Source organism: Pelodiscus sinensis, chromosome 7 (assembly GCF_049634645.1).
Source record: "Pelodiscus sinensis isolate JC-2024 chromosome 7, ASM4963464v1, whole genome shotgun sequence".
NCBI classification, from domain to species: domain Eukaryota; kingdom Metazoa; phylum Chordata; order Testudines; family Trionychidae; genus Pelodiscus; species Pelodiscus sinensis.
The window spans coordinates 63,057,475-63,085,081 of record NC_134717.1 but is presented as its reverse complement, the minus strand read 5'-3'; the positions used below and the strand labels follow the sequence as shown (position 1 = coordinate 63,085,081).

Genomic DNA, 27,607 nt, shown 5'->3' with positions numbered 1-27,607 from the left:
AAGCTGCAGACCACTTCCTTATTAAAATTACATTCATTTGGAAAGAAATTGTATGCATATGCAACTGAACAGTATCTGTGTCTATATTATAATGTACTGGGGAAAATCATCGGCTCATTTACATAAATATCTTTTTTATACCATCTGAACAAGACAGAGATTGAATACTGTTGAATTTAATTACATCATCTTATATCAGCAGCAACAATGGTTGCAGTAAATACAGATGCTGGTATGGGCAGAGCTAATGGACTATAGGCTCCTTTGGAAGTAACTGTGTTTTATACACCTACCCTGCTTCCTGTACAATTCAGAGTCTCAATACTCATAACCTTGGCTGGGCCATTTAAAAAAACAAATCTCAAGCTGTGAACCAGCAAATAGATATGGCCCACAGACAGTCCTCCTTTGCTCATACCCTTTATTAGCAAGACAAACCAAAACAAGCATAGTTCAACCCTTCTCTATTCAGAATACTGTTCACTGTGGTCAGGAGACTCGACCAGATCCCATCCTGTTCTCAGATATGGTCCAATAACACCTTTCTCCAATCCATAATTCCACAGTGAGGCAGGAAAAACTAATCTACTGTTTCTGACCTCCGTATGTGCACTAGAAATCGCACTATGCCAGATAGTATATTTTACCTTCCCAGGGAGCTGCAAACCTTGAGGGTAGCCTATCTATCAACCCATAGAGGAGAATAAGGAGTCAACATGTCTTTTAGAATGTATTGCAGTTTTATTTCAAAAGTGTCGAAAACTGGTTTTGGGTGTAGCCCAGCGGTAGATGCCTGTGTGTAGGCCATGTACTTTTTTTACATGTGTGTGTGGTTTGAATGCCTGAAATATGACAGTACAGATTGAACCTCTCAAATCCACAGCTCTCTGGTCCAGCAACATCTGTGGTTGCTGGACCAAAGAGCCCCAGAGGATAGGAGCAGGAGACAGCCGGGAGTCTCATGGGGAAGCAGGGCCGGTCGGGGAGAAGGCACCCATTAAGCCACCTATGCTTCTTAAAGTGTACATGGCTAAGAGAAACTTTCAAAACAACCAATAGTCTTGCAGCACCTGAGAGACTAACAGAACATGTAGATGGGATCATGAGCTTTTGTGGGCACAGCCCACTTCTTCATCTGAAAACTATTTTGTTGTTTTTTAATTTTTTTCCAGTTACAGGCTAACTCGGCTACTCCTCTGAAGCTTTTGAACATTGCTAAGCAAGCTAGTTTTCATAAACAGTATAGCTGATTGGCCACTGCTGTAGCTTTTAGTCTTCATTTAGCTCAGCGGTTCCCAGCCTTTTCCAGATGGGGACCTATTCTGACAATTCAAGAAGACTTGGTGACCCAAAGCAATTCAAAAATGGGGGGGAAGCGAGGGCAGAGCCACTTGGGGAGACACTTGGCAATCCCTTTGAAATGCAATGGCGACCTATATTTGGGAAACCCTGATTTAGCTGTATATAATTTTAAAATTGTACTGTCACCTTATGGTTAGCCAGTGACCCAAAAGATAGAGAATTTAAATAAAGTTTCAAAATTTAATTTTAAAGCATGCAAAGCTTAAAAGTGGTTTTCCCGAAGCCTTAACTTTCAAAAATATTCAGGTGTGTCCTGAAAGTAATCCCACAAATACTGTACTTCTCTCCTCCAATGTTATATGGAAGGTGTGGATAAATGAACCCATCTTGCACTCCTAACTATAAAGCTGTTACAGGAAGGCTCCATATTTAATGAAATTTTAATGGTTTCTAAGTCTGTTCGAGCGGTTTTGTTTGTGTTGCTGAAAATTTCTCCTTAATCTTCAGAATGAATTTCTCATTTTTCAGGATATATTAGTGTTGCACACTGAAAAAATAGGGGTCTAAAATAGGAATTACAGTATAATATTTTTGTAATTTTAGTTATTGATGGACTCTTCTCATTTCATAAATAATGTGGATATATTTTATCAGTTGCCTGCCGGAAAGGTGACATAATTTGAAGCACTGGTAATATGGGGACTCTGTCAGCAACAATATATCTCTGTCTCTCCTTTTCAGTCTTTTATACCTGGTGTCTTTTCAGAGTTGACTGTTTTGATCCAGTGAAGGAATTTTTAAAGATTGCTCAGGTTTATGCCTCTGCAGCATTAATTTTAAAGCTAATATATGTGAGCTCCTTAGGTGAAGTGGAGAATGACGTATTCTTGATGTAGAATAACACACATGTCCATTTCGGGATATGCAAGAATATTCCACTTGCACTCTTCATTCACCAACTAACCTTGCAGTAATACATCTCTTTACAGAGAATTACCCAGTGTACTTGTAGCGCTGTTGGGCTCATGTGGTGCACTGTGGAAGTAGGCACCCTACCTATCAAGAGAGGTGAAGCAATCATTTCTGTTCAAGGTAATCTTGGTGGACATTGAAAGAGTTCTGTCTCAGACCACACTGCAGGAGAAAGGATTGTCCCTGCCCCCAGATGCCCTCTTTTTGCTGGCAATGGCTTTTAGTCTGCACCTGCACCCTTCTCCTTGTGCTCCACAGATGCATCCATTCCACACACAGAAGGTTCTTCGTTGAGTGCTTCCTCATGTTGATTCCATGCCAGGTGTGTGTGTATCACATGAGCTGCTGCTAGAAAATCTTCCCCTGGTGATATTTGTAGGGGTGGGTCTTGCACCCTCTGGTGCTACTGGTTCCTCCTTGTCTCCTATGACGGTTGCTGAAACAGTGCTTTTGCTTTGGCAAACCTCTAGTGATTTCTCCTGACTTCCATTGTGAAAGTTTTGTTAGGTGTTACAATTTAGCGTCACATTTAGTTTGTCCCTTATGGGATGTTGTTCTTGGGATAGAACATTGCCTGGGGTTCATACCATGTGGAGTGTGTACTAAGCTCATGCCAGTGTGAAGCCCAGTGTGAAGCAAGATACACGGAAGAAAGCAGTCTAGTAGGAAATGTTACATAGCCAAGTGAAAACTTTTTTCAATCTGTTCACAATTATCAGTTGCTGACGACTTTGACATCCCCATTATTTTGGAGTGTCTTTTATTCTTAAAACCGTTGGGGGTCTCAGTGAGTTCATCTCAGGTTCACTTGGTGCCCATAAATCCTCTGACTGCTCGTCTTGTTTGAAAGGGCTCGTTAGAACTTTCTCATCTGTGAGTAGGCCCATTCTGACATGACTTCTCAGGTCTCACAAGATCTCCATTGGAACGCTTGTCTTCACGTTCCTTATCCCATTTAGCCAGGATAGTCACCATTCTAGGTGGCCATCACCTCAGAAGGATTAACAGGGAGCTCACCAAATATGCAGTCTTTCACAGCAATAAAATGGCTCTGAGGTTATATCGGAAGTGTTCTGCTCAAGTGACCTTGGATTTTGATGTGAATCAGCCTCTGTGTCCTTCCCAAAAACCTCAAATCTGTACCGTTAGTGAAGACAGAAGGGTTCAGTTCTTGGGCATCCACTGAGCTGCGGCATTCTACCTACAAAGAACAGGTTGATGATGATGATGATGAGTATTCCCACGGAGATGCTATGCTTTTGCAAATAGGAGGAAAACCGATTCAGTGCCTTCACAAATGGGGAGATGGGACATGTAGTTCACAATATGAAATAGACTGATAATCCCCACATATATGTTCCAACTCTGTGGTCCTACACTTCAAATGTAGCTTGAAATCTTTTTTTTTTCTTGTGCCAACAATCTAAAGATGTTAACTTTTTTTTATTCATGACCCAAAGCTAATCTGCAGATCTCGTTCTACAACAGCGTTAGTCTGAGGGTACGTCTAGACTATATGCCTCTGTCGCCAGAGGCATGTAGATTAGGCTACCAGGCATAGTAAAATGAAGCGGCGATTTAAATAATCGCCGCTTCATTTAAATTTACATGGCTGCCGCGCTGAGCCGACAAACAGCTGATCAGATGTTTGTTGGCTCAGCGTGATAGTCTGTACGCGCGGGTGGCGACATCAAAGGTATTTGTCGACCACCCAGGTAAGCCTCCTGGGATGAGGTATACCTGGGTGGTCGACAAATACCTTTGATGTCGACACCCGCGCGTCCAGACTATCGCTGTTTGTCGGCTCAGCGCGGCAGCCATGTAAATTTAAATGAAGCGGCGATTATTTAAATCGCCGCTTCATTTTACTATGCCTGGTAGCCTAATCTACATGCCTCTGGCGACAGAGGCATATAGTCTAGATGTACCCTGAGATTAGTCCCGAACCGTGTTTTCACTTTACTTGGATTCACTCCCTGGAAGAGCATGCCACAGAAGAACAAAAAAATGGGTTTTACCCTCAAAAGTTCATTATATATATAAAATTATATTTTTTATGTTTATATTTTGTTGGTCTCTCTGGTGCCACAGGAGTACTCATTTTTAAAATGACTGCCTGCTTAGACTTTTGTAAAGTAATACCTTCAATTTTAAGACTCCAAACCTTGCAGATTAGCAGTGTAGAATTAACTGTTTTCTGTCTGTGTTCTGTACACTTGGAATTGTGATACTTTGTAGCCTACACTTTTGCTTAATCATTTACATACTTCTCTCTTGTTGTTTTAGTTGCCCAGAAGATTGTGGCAACAAGGAAGAAACAGCAGCTTTCAATAGGTCCCTGCAAATCTTTACCGAACTCTCCAAGTCACTCGTCTGTGTGTTCTGCCCAGGTTTCCGCTGTTCATATCACCCAGGTACAGTATGGAATGTTTGCTTTGAAAAGAAAATGATGGAATGTTACAGTGACTTTAAAGCCCAGGACTTTTTTTGCTGCTTTGTCAGCAGTTAGATTTTTGTAAAAGCTTACTGTGATCTCTAGTATAAAACAGTGTTTTCATAATTGGCTCTCCTTTGCTTTAAGTAACTGCTGTGGCAAAACATTTTTATTGGGAATTGGCTTTAAAACAATCCTTTGTCATGCTGGTTATGTTCTGCAGCCTGCTGGCATTAGTGGAGGGATTGTTATAGTCACAAGATTTGCTGTTCTACTTTAATTAGCTGACAGTGCTTTGGTCATTGCTATGGTTTAATCACACGCTGGACAGTAGTTGGTACATCTCAACAGTTAACACACTTCAGTCCCAAATTTGGCACTACCATTCAATTTTATTATCCATCTCCTCTGTGCTCAATACACCTTTAGTGACATTACTGTGTGTGTTTGCTGAATTATTTACATTGCAGTAAATTGTTTGACAGCCAGCAAGTACTACGTAAAAAATTAAACTGTTGCCTTCTATGCTGAAATACATCACTGATTTGCAATCAGTATTTTAACATATACAAAATTGATACCTACATAACAGTGAATGCTCATAACAATCTCATACTTAATATTCTAGTGAATCTTTCCCCAGTATCTAAATTTAATTTCTGAAAATTGTACATGACGATCTCACTTGTACTTACTGTGTTGGATATTTTGAAAGATCTTAAAATAGATTAACTATGAACGTAATGTGACATTGTCTTGCAATATTTATTACTGTAATACCTTGTCTGTCTTTTTTCACTTTGAGTGAAAGATTCCATTCTGTTGCGATATTTAGGAACATTAGGAGTGGGCAAATTTATGTCCTTGCTTTTATCAGCTTAATGCAACACTGTTCAGTGTTGATACAAATGTAAAAAGCAAGAAAAAAATGAACTAAAATTGGAGAGAGTTAAGAACAGTGTCATAGGGTATGTCTACATTGCATTGCTATGTCTGGATACCGGCGGTATCCTGAATAGCAACCTGGCATCTACACAAGCCACCCATTATTTTGAAGTATTTTTCAAAATAACAGGAACTCTGTTGTCCATCCCTGTAAATCTCACTGCATGAGGGATAAGGGTTGGCTCGAAATATCGCGTTACTTTGAAATGCGGTGCTGCGTAGTGAAAATTGCTTATCTTATTTCGAATTTAGGGTGCTGTGTAGACACACCCATAATGTTTCTGCTGTATTTACTGCTTTCTGGTATCTTTGGGGGGCTTTTTCTTTTTTTCTAATCATTTTACATAGTAGCCTTTGAACTGTGGAGTAGATTCACAAAGTAGTCACAGTGGCTTACACACACTTACCAAGTGTGTTCTTAGAATGTAGGCAAAAATCCAGGTTTAAATTAGTTACTCCCCTAGTTGGGGTAACCAAAGTTTCCAGCCTTCTGTTCACCATGGGTTGAACCTCTCTAGTCTGGCACTTTCTAGTCCGGCATGATTTTAGTTAGCTGACTGTCCATATTTCATGTGTGTAGCTAAGTTTTCTGTGGTCCCATAAAGTTTGTTTATAGCCACCAGTCCTGGCTCTGTGTTCTGTGCTGTTATTTAACAATAATTTACTCCTATATGTCTCTGAGAACCCACCAAGCAGTGGAAGTGTTGGTAATGCTGCTAGACAATATTTACCTTCTGTGGTTCGGCAATTCTTTGCTTCAGCACCGGTCAGGTCCCAAGGGAGCCAGACTAGAGAGGTTCTTCAAACCCAATGTCCTTTGTCTATTGAAATGAGCCTTTTTTACTTTCTAAATGATGGTATTGTATTCTTACCAATGCTGCTTGTTATAATTTAATCCTCATAAATTTAAAGGAACACATTGACTACTCTGAGACTCCGTTACAGATTATTTTACAGATTATTTTAACTTTTTTTCTGTGTTCTGTAAAGTCCTCCTCTGTGACTTGGTTTGCAAGAGTGGAAATCCAATGGGATTTTGTCTGAAGAGGCATATCCTCATGGATTAAAACTCTCCACTTCCTCTGCTTAGTTTGTTGGCTTCTGTAACATTTTGCTATACATTAATTTTACATTCCAATCTTTTTTGGATGACTACTGCTCACTTTTGAAAACTGACTTTAATATGCAAGGCACAGTGTAGAAAAGCAAGTGGGGTAAGCATTAAATGCATCTTTGGAGACCTGTAAGCTCAACTTGAAGTTTGTACTGCCCCTGCGGCTGAAAGCAAGACTTAAGTGTGTTTCTGCATATAACTGGGGGTAAATGTGGCTCAAAGTACATATCAAATGAAATAGGAAAATAATGCTCTTGATGCATCTGACATAGTGGGTCTTTGCCCACGAAAGCTTATGCTCCAATAAATCTGTTAGTCTATAAAGTGCCACAGGACTTCTCTTATTTTTAATATCTTGAAAAAGTATTGCTTTATAACATACTGAAACAAATAAGTTTAAACCAATTTGTCATATTGTGGAAGATGAAAATGTATCTACCTCAGAAGCAGAAACCTCTCATTTTTCTCTATGAACGGAAATGCCATTTAAAAAAAGTTTACAGTGCTATCAAGTGATCCTAGGATAGGTATCAATGATTTTGTAAGCCTGTACGTTGTTCTTCCATTTGAGGATTAAGTAGATAATGCTGTAAATTGCGGATTCTTTAATAGAGGCATAACACTGTTAAAACTGCCTTTTAATCATTGCAGACCAGTAACGGAGGAGGGAGTTTAAGTGATTATTCCTCCTCTGTTCCATCAACTCCAAGCACCAGCCAGAAGGAGCTACGGATTGATGTTCCTCCCACTGCCAACACTCCAACACCCGTTCGTAAACAGTCCAAACGCCGCTCCAACCTCTTCACGGTGAGTGAGCCAGGGAAGAAAATGTTTGTTTGACTGCTGACTAAACTTCGATCTTCGTAAGGCAAGCTAGTCTAGTCTAAATAGAACTGCCAGGAAGGTTCACTAGTTTCAAGGCAAAAGTCTGAAGATTTTTGAGGGCTTTCTTTGTTGGAAAACTCACCTAAATATGATGAAGTTACTTTACATGGTCCAAGTATTTCACTATTATGAAAATGATCATTCTTCTTTGAGTGATGTCCCTGACGGTGCTCCATTCCCGGTGACAGTGTGTTCTGATGTCATTGATTGGATACCCTTGGTAGCGGCACCTCATCGGGATGTGTGTGTACAGTTGCAGTGTTGTGGCATCGTTGGAATCTGTTGGACAAGCACATGTCCTGATCCGCTCAGTTCCTTCTCCACCATCAGGAATTGAAGATGGAAATTGGTGAACGTCTTCACCTTTAAATAAGTTAGCTATATTTCAATTGTTTAAAAAAAAAATTCTCTATCCCCCTTCTTCCAACTTTCTGCTCCCTTGGGAGCAAAACCTCCCTAAGTACTTGTCCTTGGACTGACTTTTCAAGGCAAGCTCTCAAGATACCAGCGTTCCCTCATTTATAAAAATGTGGCTCCTGCGAGGACTCATGTCGTATTAGGACAGACATTTCCTCTGTGCAAAACGTCTCAGGTAGAGCCACATCCCAGCAAAGTGCGTCCACTACAACGGTTTGAAAGCCAAGGCTCACACAACTGGGACCTGCATTTAAAAATGGCCCTCGTGGAAAAATCTCTCCAACCAGGATCAGGGATGGGTATAACAAATTTCTCTCCATCGAGATTGGAACTGACCAAGAGTACAGCTCTACCCTCCAGAACACACACACACAGAGAAAAAGAGCGCTTCAGCCTCCCCACACAGGGAACTGAGTAAAAAGAAACCATCCTTGGTGATGTCATTGTCAGCAGTGCCAACAGGCAGCACCTATTACTTCCCTGGTACCTTGGGTATCAGGCTCATGGTTCAGAAAAGTAAGAAGGCAAGCCCACAGAATGGACAGATCTTCTCTTTGGCTCTGGAGGTGTGAACACCCCATGCCAGAGTCAGTGCCTTCTGTACAACCAACCCCAGAACATCTCTGCTGGACCACAGATGTTGCTAGACCAGAGAGCCCTGGATCAGAGCTACGAAGTGCTGGCCGTGGAGCTCCAGCGGCCCAGGGAAGAAGAGCATTCCCTTCTGCTCGTATGCTCAGGCCAGGTGCCTCTTTGATAAGATGGGGAGCACACCTTGATCATCATCATAGCACAAGGCAGGTGGTTCACAATGGAGACCTGTCTGCACATAAACCTCTTAGAACTCAGAGCAATCAGACGTGCATGAATTGACTTCCTCCCACTCAAGAAGCAAACAATTCAGTTTCTTGACAGACAATATAGCATGCATGTTCTGCATCAGCATCAAGGGGGAGTGTGATCCACATCCTTCACATTGAAGCCATCAGCACATTTGACATCATGGCCTGGGTGTCAGAACACTCTGGCTGACATGCTCAGAATACACTTCTGTGAAGAATATGAATGGGAACTAAACACTACAAAAGAACTGATCGGGGAGGGAGGAAAAAACCCTTCTGATTTCAACTGTCAGTGTCCAGTATATATAGAGAGAAAAATTTCCAAGGGGTGTGGAAATTCTCTTCTGACCAGATAATAACAGAGTTGATGTATGTCCAAATTCTTCCCCATCCCAGCCATGTGTCAGTCGAGTTCATACATCTATACCTATAGGTGTGTGTCTGTGCCTTCCGGGAAAAAGTTCCATATTGTTTCATCAAGGGGCAGAGTGCCTGAGGAACATACATAGGACGCTGCTAGCATTGTGTAGGCAGGTAGTCCCTGACTGGGAACAAGGGAACGGATTGGTTGTGCATACAGCTTGGGCTGGGGGGGGGGGGGTCTTTAGAAAAACAGGGTGCTGAACTATTTATAAGAAGATAACCATGTGCCAGCCTAGACCTTTCGTGAGCGCAAAACACTGTTAACTACCATGATTATGGAGTATAAACTGTATTAGACACAAATCATGTTTAGTTCCAACCTGTTACACAATCTGTTCAAAGCTGTAATATAGGCAGGCCTTAGAACATCGTACAAGTAGTTAAATGATAATTAATACCTAGATATTATACACGTGTTTTAAAAAAATAATGGTGTCTGAAAGCTCGCCAGAATTGTACGCTGACCTTTTATAAAGTGGTGTCCTCTTTTTATTTTTATATTTAGATCTTGTGAATTATGAACTCCACTAGATGTCAGTGTCATCCTTGGAACTGAATGGAGGTTAATAAATTTGAAAGTACTCACAACTGAAAATTGTTACAGCTCCATTTGGAAACGCCTGCCAACTTGCTCTTGTTTTAAATATGGATAGGTTACAGTGGGGATGGTTATAGGTAGTTGTGATGTAGAAAACCAGGGATGGCCTAAAACTTGAATACGCAGAAGAGATGCATAAATATTTTTTTATTCATTTCCTATCTTCAAAGAGAGAGTTATAAAAGAACACGTAAAATTAACTCTGTCATAAGCCAGCTGACTAAAAATCTATTTGCCTTGCCAAAGCAGGTTGTTTTTACACTATATATATTAATTTGAGAGGAAGAACAAACTTATTGGTTTTACTAACAAGTGGGCATATTCAGGTTTTTTTAACCAAAGTAAAAACAATTTTAAATGTTTTTAATTAAAACCTATTCATAATAAACACATTTAAATAATTCATATTCATAATAAACAAATCCATTTAGTGTTCCTTGATAAAATCCCTGTAACTGCTATACTTTTGATATTGAATAATACTTTCCATTGTTTAATTACTGGCTCTGCCTACGACTTTTTGGATGGAAACCCCCCTTGTAAGTATTAATGTCCCTTGCAGACCCTGTAATTGGCATGAAAGTTTGTATAAATAATCTTAAAACCAAGATTTAGACATTAGTGTGTCCTTTTAAAAGTCATCTACTTGTGTTCTACAGTAACTTTGTGTAAAACTATTCATATCTTGGAAATAATGTCAGCTATACAGCAACTTGAAATAATATTGAGGGAATAAATGGCAAATATTTTTCTATTAGCACTGTGGTGAGGAACAGGGATTCAGTTTTGTAACACGAGAACGTTCTAGTTTTGGCAAGGGGCAGCAAGGATTTAGTTAGCTAGATTTTAGTTATTTATTTATTTATTTTAATTTGACTAAACACTGGTTGCCAGCCAAGATATGTTCGTCCCTTACTCCACATATAGTTTTCAGTTAGCATAGGCAGGGATCAGGGATCCCCTCAACCAAATGGTTTTGAATGGTAATTGGATGTTATCTCATGCCTCTTTATGACTTTACAGAGAGGATAGGTTTGAAGAATTTAAAAAAGTCAAGTTGTGGTATAGTATGTACAGCAACTGGTCTCCTCACATCTTCACTATGCATCAGCTTTCTATGTCTGATTTGTTGCACCGTTGACTTTTCCCCATTGGCAGCATCAGTAAATGCAGCATTTCTGCAAGTGTCTTTATCTTGTATTTACTGTTAATGGATGAAATTCACCTGTTTGTAAATCTAAGATAAGCATATGTTTTCTGCCTAAGATATTCCTCTACCTATATGATTAATACTATCCAAAGCGAGGTTTTGGATAGCAATAGTACCTATTTCTCTGATTTACAGAGCTGATTTGAATGAGCCTCCAGCCAATGGAGATCAGTAGAAGCATATGAACTAAACTATCATTACATTTTATAATGTGTTGCTGCACAATTTTAAGTGACTTGATATTGATTCTAAATTAAAATCAATACCTCAGTCACTGTGTTGGCACTTACAGGTTTATATATGTAACCGCTGTGCTACTTAGACCCCTCATTTTTAATACCCACATTCCTCAGTGAGGGTTGCTTCTGCGTTGTGAAAGGTGCTGTACTCCTACATAATACAACTCTTCCTGCACCAGAGAAGGAATATTTTAAATAATTGATTGTGTTAGGATATTAAGTTTAGATATTAGGATTCTGCTATAATTCTGTCTAGGCTGTATCTGCTCCAAAGGAGCAATGGACCGCATAGAGTGGCAGTACGAGGTGGTGTTTCGTTAATCGTTTGTGTGTGGCTTTATTTTTATATTCCCCTAATGAGATTTTAGTAGAACTACTAAGGCAAGTATGTGATCTATTACACTGAAAATTCATTCTGAATGCTGCCCAGTATATTGCCAACTTCTGTATCTGTTTCCTGTGGCATATAAGATGCACCTCTGTTTCAGTACAACATTGGTACAACGTGATGAGTTAAACATTACCAAGTGGAAATCTGCATTTGTCTGAAAACGTTGTGTTTAAAAGAAAAGCTGTTTATCATAACCAGCTAATAGACTAGAAAAATAGCTAACACCTAGAGTACCATCACTTCCACAACTGCATTCAATTACTTACTCACCTGCTGAAAAGATCCTTATAAAGCTATATAGGGGAGCAGGAAAAAAATGGTATTTATGGATTTTTTTTTAAATCTGCACATACGACTGAAAGTGTCCTCCATTTGAATTTTTTTTCTTTTTTTAATCGGATAGCTTTAAAATTTCATGTTAATAGTGCCCCTTTAAAGGATGACCTGGCTACCTTCCTCAGCTCCCTGAAGTCTATTTTAGGGAAGAGGAGCAATGGTTAGTTATCCTTGAAAATGGATCTCATCCATCCCCCTTGTTTTGCTTTCTTTTAATTATTCTTTCTTCAATTCCCTGGCATGTAATTCCACAATCTCGAACCATAGTAACTAGTAGTAGGAGATCCGCACAGAGCCAGGGATAGCTCTGGTCCCCTGCTGGGTAAATGTGCTTAGCAGAATGGAATCTTTCTGTGCTTTCTCTCTTCCTCCCGCTCTAGGCTAGTGCATTGAGTGATCTTCCTTCTATCCCTTCACCTGCTGGCTAACCTAATACGGAAAACGATTGTGACTCTACATGTGATTCTAATCTACGCCCCTATTTTCAGCGCCTGTTCTGACATCTCTTTTTAGCTGTATTGAAAATCCAAAGCAGTGTCTTGCATCACTCTGATTTTCATTAGCTCTCCATTCTGGTGCTGGACACCATAAGTGTATTCATTTCATATATCATTGGCGATTTGAAAACCACAGGAAAATGTTTCCCCATTTTCAATTTTATGAGAGTAATGTTCCCATTGGAAAGTAATGGAGTGAAGTTGTCACTTGTCAGCGCAGTTATTAAGGAGGACGAGACTCAGATCCTTCTCTCATAGTAAAATAAATCTGTCAGAAAATCATCATGCTTGCACATCTCACACTGGAAAGGACAAAGATCTAGAGTCGTTCTTAAATTTCATTGTGTTTACCTAATGGCGAGACAAAATTACACTGCAAATCCCCAGCGCCTAAAACAATTCTTGAATAGGTGGATCTCACGTTTCATTTACAGAACATAATAAAGCAATTTACAGAGTTTTTCAAAACCTCTCTCTCTGGACAGTTGTGGTTTTGCTTCTCAGCGCTCTTATGCTTTGCCACAACAGATTGGATTTGTCTAGCATCAGCTGTTAGGTTGAGTTGGAAGTTACTGTTTTCTAGCCATCCAAAAGAAATAGGGGGGAAAAAGAAACTTGGTATGCTCGATGGTTGCATCATAACGTAATTATGACGAGTAATTAATATTTTGAACTATTTAGACATTACTTATGCAGAAACATTTATGTAGCAGGGTCTCTTAGTAGGAAGCTAGAATCTTCTTTGAAGCTACTCTAGGCAGCTTCTGAAATGTGTTGTCTTGGGCGGTCTTCTTTTCCTATCTTACCTCTTGATTTTCAGTAATTGAAATGGGAATGCTTCAAATCTTAACAGATTATCAAATATGGGTAAAGGAGGGAAGTATTGCAAAGGTACCTTAGCAATAAAATAAACAAGATTATATGCTTGTCACATCATTCTGAATAGTCTACATTTTGTTATTTCGAAGTACATATTACAAAAAATGGTATACACAGAGCCCCCCCGTATGTCAACCAAAATGTTTAACATAGTGTGAACTTTCATTTTGCCCTGCAGTCTCGGAAAGGGAGTGATCCAGACAAAGAGAAGAAAGTCCTGGAGAGCAGAACAGATAGCATTGGAAGTGGCCGTGCAATCCCAATGAAACAGGTATGCTGCTTTTTTGCTTTCCTATAGTTAGAGACACACCTCTGGTCTTAAACATGATGGTGCTGGGCCTCTGTGCCAAGATTTGTTTGATGTGCTCCGGTGATGAATGTGGAAGTCACTCACTTGACATCAATTAGGAGAGGTTCCTGTGTGTATTAAAATAGGATCATTAGAATAAGAAGAGGGAAAATGTGACAACAGGCCTAATGAAGTGCAGTCTGCCGGCCTGCATATGGAGCATGTTTCTAGGCTGAGCTGGCTTCAAAGCCTGCCTTTGTAGAGAATGCTTTGATTGGGCCGTTTGCTGCCAGTCGACAGGGGTAAATCAGATCGCTGTACAAGAGCCCCTTGTGATAGCAGAAATAGCCTGATGTGGCCCTAATTTGCTATTGCAGACGGACATCTGAACACTGTTTCAGGCTGGTTTGTAACAACGAGGCAATTAGTTGTGATAATCATAGCCGGTGTGTCAGCTGTGTGCTCTTGTTTGTAATTTGCTAATGAAGGAATTGTAACTTTGATTAGGTTCAGTTTCATTTAGACCTTATTATATAAGAGAACATTTACAGCTGTAATCTGTGGCCTTAATTAAACTTCCTCATTACACAACAGGATTTGAATTCAAGGATTTGTTTTGGCCTGTTTTTACTAGCCTACATGCACTTTCATTAGCCCACAAACTGGATGTTCAGTTGTTCCTATGCACGCTACTTCAGAAGGGAAAGAGAATCCTGGAATCTGTAGTGCCGAATGAAATAATTGACTTTTCAGTACAATTTAATCGGAAAGCATGCAGCTGCCAGGGCTGAGCATTTTGAGCATTTGTGTGGGATGGTTAACAACAGTTTTGTTAGCACTAGTTGCAAGTTCTTTTCAAGTGGGAGCTGCCCTTATATTAGAAAAAGGTGTCAAGTGAAAGACAAAAAAGATTCTTCCCTTCACAGCTGCCACATTTTTTCTTTTGTTGCTTCTCTCCCCCCTCCCCCCCCCCCCCCCCCCTTGCTTGGGCATGGACTCCTGTTCTTCCTGCATCATCTTGCTGGCAAGGCAACATTCTTCCGTTTTGCTTTTGAGCTCTACTTGCGTGCGGCTTTTTCTTTTCTAAAAAGCGGTTTAACATTTTTTTGGCACTTCAGGTAGCAAAATTATGCCCTATTATCAGTATTGATTTTTAGAGAACTGTAATCAAGCATGTTGCTATTGTGTGATTCCAGCACATAATCTCTGGCACTGCAGGTAGTGGAGGAAATACCAGAACTTGAGTGAGAGAATGGGAGAGGGCTTTTTCTACCAAACTCTTCCTCCTCCTACCCCCCAAAATTCTGGCCATTGTCTTGGTATTAGCTGTGATAAGCTCGGTAATAATTTTGAGTAGATACAGAGTGTTTAAATTTTAGCACTGTGTAGTGAAATGTAGCTGCTGCTCTTAATGAAAGAGCAAAAATGGGGGAAACTGAGGAATATTGTTGCTGTACCTTTTTTCAAAATTGCTGGTGCCATTCTTTCTAGAACTCAGTTACACTGATAGGGTCAGAAGAATCAAAGCTAAAATGAACTCTTCAGAGGATATCTGAGGGCAACGCATATACAGAGCAAAAATGTGTCTTGCAGGGATGTAATAAAATATCCACTACATTCAATAAACTGGAGCTCTGTGCTCAACTGAAGAGGGAAGATTTCTGTGACGACTTCAATGGCTGATAAGTATCCCACTGGTATAGAAGGGTGTGTGGCTATTTTTCAGTCTTCTGGGAATGATTTTAATTTATTAATTCCATATATGTAAGTCAAGTATCAGAGGGGTAGCTGTGTTAGTCTGAATCTGCAAAAGCGGCGAGGAGTCCTGTGGCACCTTATAGACTAACTGAAGTGTAGGAACATAAGCTTTCGTGGGCAAAGACATGCATCTGACGAAGTGGGTCTTTGCCCACGAACGCTTATGCTCCTACACTTCAGTTAGTCTATAAGGTGCCACAGGACTCCTCGCCATATATGTAAGTGTAAGCCACACTCCCCAAAATACTCAGTGGGTCACTAATCAGCAGATTTTTTTTTCTGTTTACACTAATACAAACAGGACTAGGAGAGCAAGATGAAGTAAGTTTGCCCTGCTCTGTCACAACACTCACCATCAATGTGTCTCATTCTGCAAACTGTCAGCAAGAGACTGAATTTGCAAAGGATTTGGCATGTTTTCATTTCCATTTTGTACATGGTAATATGCACTTAAGCGCACTAGAAACATCATGGGTTGGCATGGCCTGATCTGTACCTAAAACTTCAGTTGGCTGAGCTACGTTGCTCAGGGCTGTGAAAAATATCATGCCCCGTGAGAGACAGGTCAACCGAACCCCAGTTGTGGACGTAGCTATGTCGATGGAAGAATTCTTCCATCAGCCTAGGTACCAACTTCTGAAGCGCTGGATTTACTACAGTGAGGGAAAAATTACTGTAGTTAGTGTCCACGCTACATTGGTGTGTAGCTACGATGCTGCATCTGTGCCATTGTAATACTTGGAATGTAGACCCAAGTCTCATAAATTAGGATGCAGTAGGGAAAAAATGGTACCTGAGCCAACAGAGGGCATTTCATCAAATATATGTATACAAACAGCCCACTTACCCATGCTACCCAGTGGAGATTGATACTTTTACAGACCAGTGAGTGAAGAGAGGATCTTTGACACCAATGGCGCTCACCTTGTTAAGGGCATTACTTGAATACTAGGGAGAATAGTAATACCAGAGTACAGTCCTTAGTAGGGTCTATCATTCTTTACTATAATTCTTTAGTTTTATCGAAAAAATGATAGCATGGGGAATTGGAAGCCTCTATTCCTTCTCTATTTTTGAATAGACTGTCTGTTGACTGGAAGATTTTTAATCTGTTTTTTTCCCCCTTTTCCATAGGGATTTTTTTCCTTCATATGATGTAAACCATCTTTGAGTCTACTACTTACTTAATGTTTCCAATATAAAAACTATTGGGAACCCTAGACATAAAAACTGAAATTTTTTCAGCAAGCATTAAAATAAAGAGGTATCTGTATGAGGCTGTCAGTTAATTAAAAATGTAACACTGTTTATTTAAATCTAATTTGCTCCATATGCTTCATTTTCAAAGCTTGTGTCAGTTGTAAGTTGTAAGACAAATATTAAGTGCTTGAAACCCTGGAGGTGGTGAATTATCTTGCTATTAAGTCTGCTTTAAGTCTGTTTAAAGTTATTCAGGTAACTACTCCCACACATTCATCCTCCTTCCCATACGCTGAATGCAGGCACCTGAATATGGGATGTCTGTCACACTTGCCTAATTGTTTAGTGTGTTGTCTTTCATCAGCACTGAATCCTTGATTACAACTGCATCGGGATAAATTACTAATGCTGCATTCGAGTTTCTGTTGTGAATGAAACCACGAAGAGGGCTTTGAGATCTAAGAACTTGACTAATACTTTTACATGGTGCGGTTTAAAAGATAACAGGACAGCATTCATTTATTTCTGTGAAAGGGGGAAATGGTAGGGAAGTAGAAAGATACTTCCATTTGTCTTCAGGCAGTGCAGTACAGATTGCAATATTCTGTTGCAAGAATATCATTTTGTATTGTTAAAAAGAAACCCCTATTTTAGCCCATCTTTTCCTGCATTAGCCACCTATTAGCCCTGTGGTGACCATGCCCCCTTGCCTCATACTGCAGGTGATTGTCCATCAGTGACTCCTGCCATGCAAAAGGCCCTGTGCCTGCAGGACCATTCCTGTAACTGCCGTCGGGAGTAGTGGGTTGGCCATCTTGCCATGTGCACATGCAGTCTTCCATTATGCCACTGGGCCTTCTTTGAAAGCCCAAAGCTGTTATGCTTTTTTCAGATCTCTTGTCAATGCTAGTTTTGGACTCCGTGCAGGCTCTTGTATGTCATTCACCAGTGCAGTATTGTGAAGATGGGCTAGCAAGTCAGCGCTTTAGGAGCAAAGCAGAAATAACCTTTCCTTCACAAGTCTAACTCATTATTACTGGCAAAAAGGTAGAGAGTTTCATGGTGGTGTTTGTGCAGTAGTAATAGCAAAGCTTTTTTTTAAAAAAAAAAAATTGCTATAGAGCTATGGATAAAATTATACCACCATGGATTCTGACCCCTCCCTCCCCCCCACATCTCTCCCCTCCTTCACCCCCGGCAAAAGATTATATTCTGCATCATGTTAAAAAAAAAAAAAGTTCAAATGTTAAAGTGAGAGGTTAATGGATCCACCTTGTCCCTCCACTGCTCCCAGATGGTCCTTCATTGCTCACTACATCTGAATTATATAGTAATCTAGCCTTGATGTATATATTTCAAGGTTAGAAATGGATCCCATGAGTAAAATAATAGTTTTATCCTCCCTGGTTTTAGAGGACCATGTTAAGGAGGGAGGAAAGTGTTAATTCGGGCATGTGAATCTGAGAGTGAAGGATTCTGTATCAGGGAGTAACAAACAGGATCCCTTAACTGTTCATGTTCACATGAGCTAACGTTTTTAAGCTCTAGATTTGTCTGTCTAGAAAATATAATCTTGTTTTGGATGTTAAAACGCAGAGAACCCACGTTCAACCTGGAGTCTTCTCCAGGCCAGATGTACACTGGAACCCTTTTTGCTGGTGTAGATATACCCGTATGTTATATAGACAAAATACTCCTAGAGGGACAGTATATATACGCAGAACTGCTTTTGTTGGCAAAGCTAACTGCATCTGCACAAAGCCTTTTGCTGGCACAGCAGTGTCAGTCAAACCACATCCCAGACCTAACTGGCTCCACTGGCCAACGTATGTAATGTAGATCTGGCTTCAGGTTTTTGTTTGTACGTTTCCCAGTCCTTTAAATGAACGACACACATAAATCTGATTAGATACGTCATCCACAGAAGTGATGTCTTACTCTGTCTAATCTTCTGAATATGGAGGGGAGAGATTGAGGGGAGGAAAACTTCTGAATGTTTCAGTTTGTCACTTAAGGTTCGTTACGCTGTTGCGGAATATAGCTTCTCTCTAGTCTAATATGAATAGATTCAGAATCAGGGCTCGCTTCAGCCTTTCCCAAAAAATGTCCAGCTTGCCACCAATGGATTCAGCCAGAGAGAAAGCAAGCAGCCCATCATCTATTAAGTCCTTTTAAAGTAATATATAATCATATTTTTCCAGTTTTTCCCTTGCTTGCTAACCTGATGGGCTGGATGGGCCTATAGCTACATAATGGAAGAACGACCATAGTGGGTCCAGATCAAAGGTCTATCTATCTTGTCTTCTGACAGTGGACAATGCCAGGTGCCCCAGAGGGAATGAACAGAACAGGGACCCTGTTGTCCATTCCCAGCTTTCTGCAAACAGTCTAGGGACATCATTCCTGCCCCTCCTGGCTAATAGCCATTGGTGAACCATGAATTTATCTAGCTCTTTTTTGAACCCTGTTACAGTTTTGGTCTTCAGCGTACTCTGGTCTTCAACATTCAACTGTGCGTTGTGTAAAAATACTTCCTTTTGTTTTAAACCAGCTGCCTGTTAATTTCATTTTGTGACCCCCTAGTTTTTGTATTATGACAAAGAATAACTATTTATTTTCTTCTCGCCTTTCATTATTTTATTTTATTTTATTAGTCATCTCTTTTCCAAGATGAAAAGTACCTACCATTAGTGTCTCCTCCTATGACAGCGTTCCATATCCATAATGATTTTTTTGCCTTTTTCTGAACTTATTCCAGTTTCAGTATATCTTTTTTTGAGATGGCATGATCACATCTGCATGCAGTATTCAAGATTATGGGCATACCATGGATTTATATAGAGGCACTGTTATATTTTCTGTCTTATTATCTATCCCTTTCTTAATGATTCCAACATTCTGTTTCGTTTTTTGACTGCCAGTGCACAGTGAGTGGATGCTTTCCGCGAATTATCCATGATGACTTGAATCATTCTTGAGTGGTAACGGTTGATTTAGACCCCCATCATTTTATATGTGAGATTGTTTTCCAATGTGCATTCCTTTGTATTTATCAACATTGAATTTCATCTGCCATTTTATCGCCCAGTCACCTAGTTCTATGAGATCCTTTGCAGTCTATCTGGGATTTAAGTAGTTTGAGTAGTTTTGAATGATCTGTGAATTTTACTACTTCATTCTTTCCTTTTCCAGATCCTTTCTGAATATGTTGAATAGGACTCATCCCAGTACAGGTTCCTGAGGGACACCGCTAGTTACCTCTCTCCATTCTAAAAGCTGACCATTCATTCCTACTCTTTGTTGCCTCTTTTTTAATCTATTACCAGACCATGATAGGACCATCCTTCTTAACCCAGGACCGCTTTCTTTGCTTAAGAGATTTAGGTGAGGGAACTTGTCAAAGGCTTTCTGGAAATCTATGTACACTATATACACTGGATTTCTTTTTATCCACATGCTTGTTGTCCCCCTCAAAGAATTCTAATAGACAGGTGAGGTGTGATTTCTTTTTATAACCTGAAGCTTAGTTGAGCTTGTTTTTACTTATCTTCAGATAGGCTTTCAGAAATTGTCTTAATACTCTTAACATTTATCTTCACTATGTGTGCAGTGACTATCCTTTCTTCTCTAGAAATACAAATCCTCCCCCCCCCACACACACACTTTTTCGCAATAGTGCCAATAAAACAGATCAGCCATTTAGAATATTTAACTTGAGCCATTTTGAAGGTTTGGTGAAAAACCTTCCCACCCAAAATGTTAACCAGTAGTGAGCATCAGATAACTTTTCAAAACACTCTAATTTGAAAACATCTCTGCTGATTTTTACCAAATTTACCATAGAATGAAAGATAGCATGTGAAATTTCAGGAAGGTCGTTTTCTTTTCAGGAATTTGGGGAGCTGAAAATCCAGGTTTAAGATAGGAATTTAGCTTTAAACTTAACTGGAAAGAAACATTAGCCCTGTCATCTGGCCCGAATACCTGTGTGTCCCAGGATTTTCTGTTAAAAACAAAGAAAAAAGCAAAACTATGATTAAAAAACTAAGATTGCATAGTTATTACCTCAAAAATGTACACATTTCACTCATAATTAAACCTATGGTAACCGGGGGCGGGGCGGGGGGGGGGGGGGTTAAAAGACTTGCTGGACCCCTGGGTAAGGTGGGGAGGGAGCCACCCCTCAGAGCTGACTGGAGTGTGCAGCGATGTAAAGGACCTGTGCTGGCAACCAGGAACCCCGGGCCCTTTTGAATGGCTAAGCGCCAGGGCAACTCTTAGTCCTCCCTCCCCCCGCCTCCCTTGGCAGGCCTGTGTGCAACAAATTGTAATACTGTATTCCATGCTGTATGCCCATCAAGCAGAGTTTGGGGAAATTGTTTATATAAAATCTAGAAAACTTTCAGTTCCAAAGTTGAAATTTCTGGCAGATTATGAACAGTTTATGAAGTAAGAACTTAAAATGAAAAGACTTAAAACAACTTTAATGTGGCTTTTGCTGGCTCTGCTGTTGTAAAAAAGTTAAGATCAATCATTAATGCAAGATGTAATAGGAAAAATATCCCATTCAACTCTCTGTTGAAAAACATTTATGAGAATTAAGCTTTGTTTCCTGCGGTGAGAGTGAATGTTCTAAAAAACCAGCATCAGTCAAGCCCTTTATTTATTTAGATGCATACGCTTCCTACTAAGCCTGTCTTGTTGAAGTGTTTTGGGAAGGTTTATTCTGTTTATTTTTGTGGTCCTGCTCAACCTCCATTAGTAGGATGTATTCAAATAAAAAAAAATCACAACAAGAAAAATAAAAGCAAGAAGCTCAGCTCAGCGGTGAGTGGGCTTGTCATGTATTAATTTTTCATTGCTGTGGAGAATTGTACATACATAATCACTTGATTGCAGTGGGAGTTAGCGAGCTCCTATGGTGTCATTTGCATAAATCTTGTTAAGTCAATGGCAGTTAATGAAGTACAAATGAGCCTGGAGAAGGTGACATGCAAATCGTGGGTGGCAGATGGGAGGTCTGTTTTTGGGATGGCAGCTGTGTGCTCTTTCTTTTTTCCTTTTTTTTCTCTCCCTTCTCTAGATTTGACTATAAATAAATACATAAGAGTTGGCCTGGCTTCCTGATTTCATAGATTCTTCTGTTTGGCATTTGCTCTTAATCACAGATACTCATATTATTGTATAACTCAACTCCATAACCTTGACTCTGCTTTTCCCCAAAATTGAAAGGCCAGGGTTTTGTTGGAAATAGCTCTTGGCATGACGTTTGATCTGATGATTCATTCTTACCACTATTTTTTTTTTTTTTTTGCCCCAAAATAAAGGTTTAAAAACATTGCTAATGCATGTCTTAAACAAAATGTGGTATTTTGTTGTTCCTAATGTAAAGATTTCTGGGGTTACTAAAAAAGCACAGCAGTCACATTTATGTAGATGTTGTTTTGAGGTATTGGAGGCATAGCAATAGCTACACTGCCCTGGGATTGACAAAAGACTTGTGCAGGTGAGATACCAAAGTCCAGTCATTTTTATCAATCTGTAAAGAGCCGTATTAATGGAGATGGTTGGTTCTTTACCATCTAACACTAAAGTATTATAAGGCTTTTAGGGAAAGTACTGAATGACTCTCTTCCTCTAAAAATTTGGGGCATTCAACACACATTAGAAAGATGATTGGGATTTGGGTACTTTGCCAGCATAGCTCCTCTCATTTTCAGAAACCAAAACAAAAATCCACTTCAAATATTTGTTTATGCCAAGATCCCAATAGACCTTTATTAGTGAGTGACATGATGTCACTGCATTTGTGGAGCATTCACTTCTGTTAAATACTAATCCATATTTTTGGAAACTGGCATTATCACCTCTGAAATATTAGGCCCCAGCAAATTTGAACGTTTAATTTCTAAATCTGACTTCAGTGAGAAAAAATATGCCATTAGAGTTGGTGGGAAATTCTGTGGTTTTATTAACAGAAAATATTGTTTCAACAAACAAAACTGTTCTTGAAAAATTTGTATGTGGGCTGAACTCTCCATTGTTTGGTTAAGCAAATAATTTTGCAACTTTTAAAAAAGTTGTTTTATTGTAAAAACACTCTAACTTGTTTTCTTTCCTCATGGGCACAAAAGCAGGAAGGAAGGAAGGAAGTGTTGTTTTCCCACCCACAGCCCCTAAAGAATTATTAAACGTTTTTTGTCCAAAAAAAAAAAAACCTCTCCAAATTTAGTGTTACCAGATGGTTTTTAAAAAATACTGGACACACTTGATCTCCGATCGGGAGAAGTGGGGGGATTGGCTGGGAAGGGAGCGGGGCTAGCCGGGGCACACGCAGATCCCGGGGTGCTGCCCGTACCACGCACGGTCCTGGCAGGGTGCATGAGTGAGTCTGGCCCCGGGGATTCCATCCTGGCCCCCCCCGTATTGTGTAGTTGCATACTGCCTGGCTGGTCGACGCAGCATGAGCGTATCTACCAGCCAGGCAGTAAGTAATAATCAAAACTTAATTAGAAAATACCAGACATTTATATGTCTGGTATTTTTCAATTTGTTTCCCGGACAGAAAGCGCAAATACCAGACTGTCCAGTTCAAAACCGGACACCTGGCAACCCTATTCAAATTAATCCTACAATTGAATTTTATTCATTTCTTGTGAAATACTTTCATAAAATATTCTGGTTTGAAACAGAGCTATCTGGAATATTAGCACATTTTGGATATTCATTCTATGAACAGCACTTGGGGTTTTTGTCTGTTTGGAATGTGTGATCTAGACATGAAAACAAACAAGTAAAATAAAAATGCTAAGAAGCATAAGGAAAAACAGCTCTGCTTTTAAAATGCACACAGTCAAAATAAGGCTTTTTTGTTGTATTTTGTTTTTTGTTTTAGTTGTTTGCTTCTTAAATTACAAATAATCTTTTCTGTGTTGCTTGTACTGGAAGACTCTATAGAGACTTAGTGGGATTGCTTTGCTGCTCCATTCCTTGTTTGGTCCTACTCTTTGTGTGTGATGTTTATATAGATTATACATTTTCACAGCAGGAATTGTCTACATATGTTTGCAAAGTGTATATCACAGTGGTTCCTGGAACTCAGAGTTTTGGGGCACTGCTATAATAAATAAGACTGAAATTCAACAGTTTATATGGAAAGAAATTTGTAGATAGTCTATTTAAACTGTGCTTTCTGTTTTCTCTGACAAGTAGAGAAAGTCTCTAACAACAATTCAAATAGCCCAGCTCCTGGAATTGTGGTTAGCGAGCCCATGTTCCAGTTCTTCAGTGTTCATCAGTTAAAAAAGCGGAGATATGGCTTGATATTACCGGAATTTCTCAAGGAGGAAAAAAACACAGAGGAAAGCCCCATTAAAAATTTGGCAAGATGGAAACAAACAAAAGTTCAGGCCTTAGAATATCAAAAAGACAAGAAAAGCATAAACGTTATTGTTTTTCTTCCCTCTGCTTAAGTGTGAAGGAAATAGAGAGCTGATCCCTCCGACCTGCTGACCTCAGCTGGCTCGTGCCTTAGAGAAACACGAGGTGTGTTGTGTGAAGCTTGTTAAATAAAGAAAACAATCATAGATGTTTTGAGAAGGACCTGGGTAAGGATCAATACCATATGTTGATGACTGACCCAATCTCTGGAAGCGTGCTCCTCTTCTAAGGAAACCAGAGTGGAGACCAGTCTGAAGGCAGTTAGCTGCTATAAGAGGGGATGGATGCGCTGAGACAAGGGAGGAGAAATCTGTTGCTTTTTCACTTCACTGTGTGCCAGCAACCAGCCACTTGTTTAACATTAAAAAATCAATTTCTTATGATTTTGGTATAGATCCACGAATGTTTTGAGCACCTACTTTTTTCTGTCTTCTGATAAAGTATAGCACAGTGTAGACCAAAAAGAACTTTTCCAGTAAAGAGGATACAATTAGTTTAATTCCTTTTCACTAAGGCTACGTCTACACAGCGGTGCTATTTGGGATACCCCTATAGTGCATCTTAAGAGCAAGCCCTTTATATCAAAATATAATGGGTTCGCTATTCCGACATCCCTGTAAACCTCATTGCACGAGGGATAAGGGATGTTTCAGAATAGTGCCTTATTTCGAAATTTGGTGTTGTGTATACAGTGCCAAATTTCGAAATGTGCTATTTTGAAATAACATCAAAATAAGCTACACAATGTGTGTAATGCAAATCGCATAGCTTATTTCAAGGGTGCTGTTTAGATGCACCCTGAGAGTATGGGAGTCACAGAATTGGTGATTTTGTGTCACCTCTGCAGGTTCAGCCCTGGACAACAGGGTGTGAGCTGTTAGCTCAGGCTTCTATGATGTAGTGTTTATTGCACATGTCCTATCCTTGACTTTTACTAAAAAAACTGGACAGAATTTTAACCTACTTCTCATTGAATGTATTCCAAAGTATATTATTACAGTGTGCTAACCATCTACAAATTGCATTTAAAAGGAGTTTCAATCATTTGTCTTGAAGGAATTCTCATGTTTTTGTGCAAAAGCTGTTGCCTTTTGGTCCGCATTCTGTTGCCTTTACTGTGAGCTCAGAATTAAAATAAATGAATATAATCATTCCAAGAAAAATGCCTACATTTACTACATTAGCTAGAATTTGTTCTCATGTCAACCGTGAAATCTTTCTTTGTTCCTGACTCTCTTTGTATGGTCTTCCTTGAGTTTAAATGCTGGAAATTCATGTCAAGTCTAGTGGTATTGCATCCTAGGGTGTCTAGACTACATGGTCCATCGATGGAGCCATGTAAAGTAGTTTACCCCACACAGTCAATGAAGCGGGGATTTAAATAACCCCTGCTTCATTAAAATAAAAATGGCTGCCGTACTGTGTTGACAATCATCTGATCCTGCACAGTGCGGCAGTCTAGATGTGGCTCAGTCGACAAGGGAAGCCTTTGTCGACCGCTCCTGTAAACCTCATTTCATGAGGCATAAGGGAGCCGTCAACAAAGGCTTCCCTTGTTGACCAGTCCGCATCTAGACTGCCGTGCAGTGTCGGATCAGCTGATTGTCAGCACAGCGGCCATTTTTATTTTAATGAAGCAGGGGTTATTTAAATCCCCGCTTCATTGACTGTGTCGGGTAAACTATTTTACATGGCTCTGTCTACGGAGCCAGGTAGTCTAGACACACCCCTGCTGTCTTCCTGCAAACAGTGGGACCCGTACATTACCCATCATCCAGCATCTTCACTGCTCTTCTGTATTCACCTTTATATCTGACTCAAAATTGCCTTTAGATTTTCACAGCTCTCAATGGACTTCACTTCACCTTATTTCTTTGACCTCATGTCACCATACTCTCCTGTAACTTACAGCCTGCCTCCCTCTGTCTGTCTGTCTGTCTCTCTCTCTCTCCTCTCAAAATTCCTACAATTTAAGGTCTCTTTTAGCCTTGTGCTTCCTCATCTACAATGGCTCATTTCCTCATCCTAGTTAATCTTCCTTTTTTTTTTTTAAAGCCCATGTTTGACTCTTGCTGGTGAGTTTTCTGTGCAATACTTTGACATTATTTACCAAGGTCAATATCTAGTACTGAATAATAAACTAATTTGTTTAATCTGGCCTTTCCGCTGAACCAAGTGGTATCACTGTATCATCTGAAATACATTTTCCTGTTAAGAATTTTGAGGCTTCTGTAGACAACTGTTTGAATATTTCAACAAGGTTCAATGGAAATATCTATGAAATAGGTTTTGAAAAGAGATCTAGAGCTACACGTAGTCAGTCAAACTGATTTCATTAGTTCTCTTCACTTGCAAAAGAGCACTGTAATGCTTCAGGCAATTGTCAGACCCGAAACCCACTATCACCATAAATAACAAATGTTTGTGTAGCAGGTTTCATGGATGTAAGTGGTGATATTAAATCTACGGGAAAAGAAACCAAACAGGCAGCCACCTTAGCAGTCACTGTTGTGGCTTAATTCATTCAGTTTGACAAGGGAAAGGCATTGGTGTTGCAGGAGTGAAACTGGTTCATCATGCTACCAGAAAGAGTAAGCACATTATTGTCCTGGGTGGCAAGCCCAAAGTTTATCCAACTATTTTCCCTATTATGTATTAGTGTAAAATCAGATTAACAAAATGTAACTGACAAAAAACTCTTTCAGTTGTCAAAACAAGGGTTGTAACATAACTAAAATCCAACAGTTTTGTTGAGTGACCCATCAAACGCAACTTAAGGTATCTCTCCAATCTCAAAGGCATGTACATTTTGCACAATTTCTCTGTTCCTCTGAGGAAGCAATGTATGAAATACACAGAGATCATGTTCTGAACCTTAACCCACAGCATTTCTGTCCCATTGCTCTTGATTACTTTTGCCTAGCTATAGTATATTTGAAATTCATTTTTCGAGGAATTTAGTCTGTTCATTTCCCTCTGTAGTCTGGCATGGGATGCGTAAATATTAAATATTTGCGTTCTTTCTGAGTTTCCAGATTTTGTATTTTTCAACTCTTTGCCTTGTATTGAGGCTGACAGTATAGAGGAAACGTTTGTTTCCTTATTGGTAAATGGGTTCCTTTGTGTATGGCTTTTGCCCCCTACTTATGAAGCACCATTCAGCTTGGAGCACCCATCAGAACAGCTGTTGCAGAAAGTATACCTTTTTGTAGCTAGTGCTGGTCTCATTCCGGACATATTTCAGGATTGTGGTTTTGACCTTCTGGCTGCACCAGAGACTATGCTACTAGTAACTAAAGAAAGGGGCAATTGAGGCCACCTTATTGGTTGTATTAATCATTTTAGGCTAGTTTTTTTCCATCCTTCAGGTATACTTTGTGTGTACTATTGTTAAGCCACATTTGTATATTGCGTGGAGTCATCTATGAATGGTTCA

The 27,607-nt window shown here is 39.7% G+C and overlaps 1 protein-coding gene across 12 annotated transcripts in view; it reads left to right on the top strand.

Annotated features, from left to right (window-relative positions):
* Positions 1–27,607, top strand: part of AGAP1 (ArfGAP with GTPase domain, ankyrin repeat and PH domain 1) — a 489,058-nt gene that overhangs the window by 233,504 nt on the left and 227,947 nt on the right. For 11 of the 12 annotated variants that reach the window (XM_075934057.1, XM_075934053.1, XM_075934056.1 and 8 more), the window contains 3 exons: positions 4,561–4,688; positions 7,419–7,574; positions 13,663–13,755. In XM_075934057.1, the coding sequence (XP_075790172.1) occupies positions 4,561–4,688; positions 7,419–7,574; positions 13,663–13,755 (377 nt within the window). The remainder of the gene's footprint in view (positions 1–4,560; positions 4,689–7,418; positions 7,575–13,662; positions 13,756–27,607) is intronic. The other variant, XM_075934048.1, reaches the window with a different exon arrangement.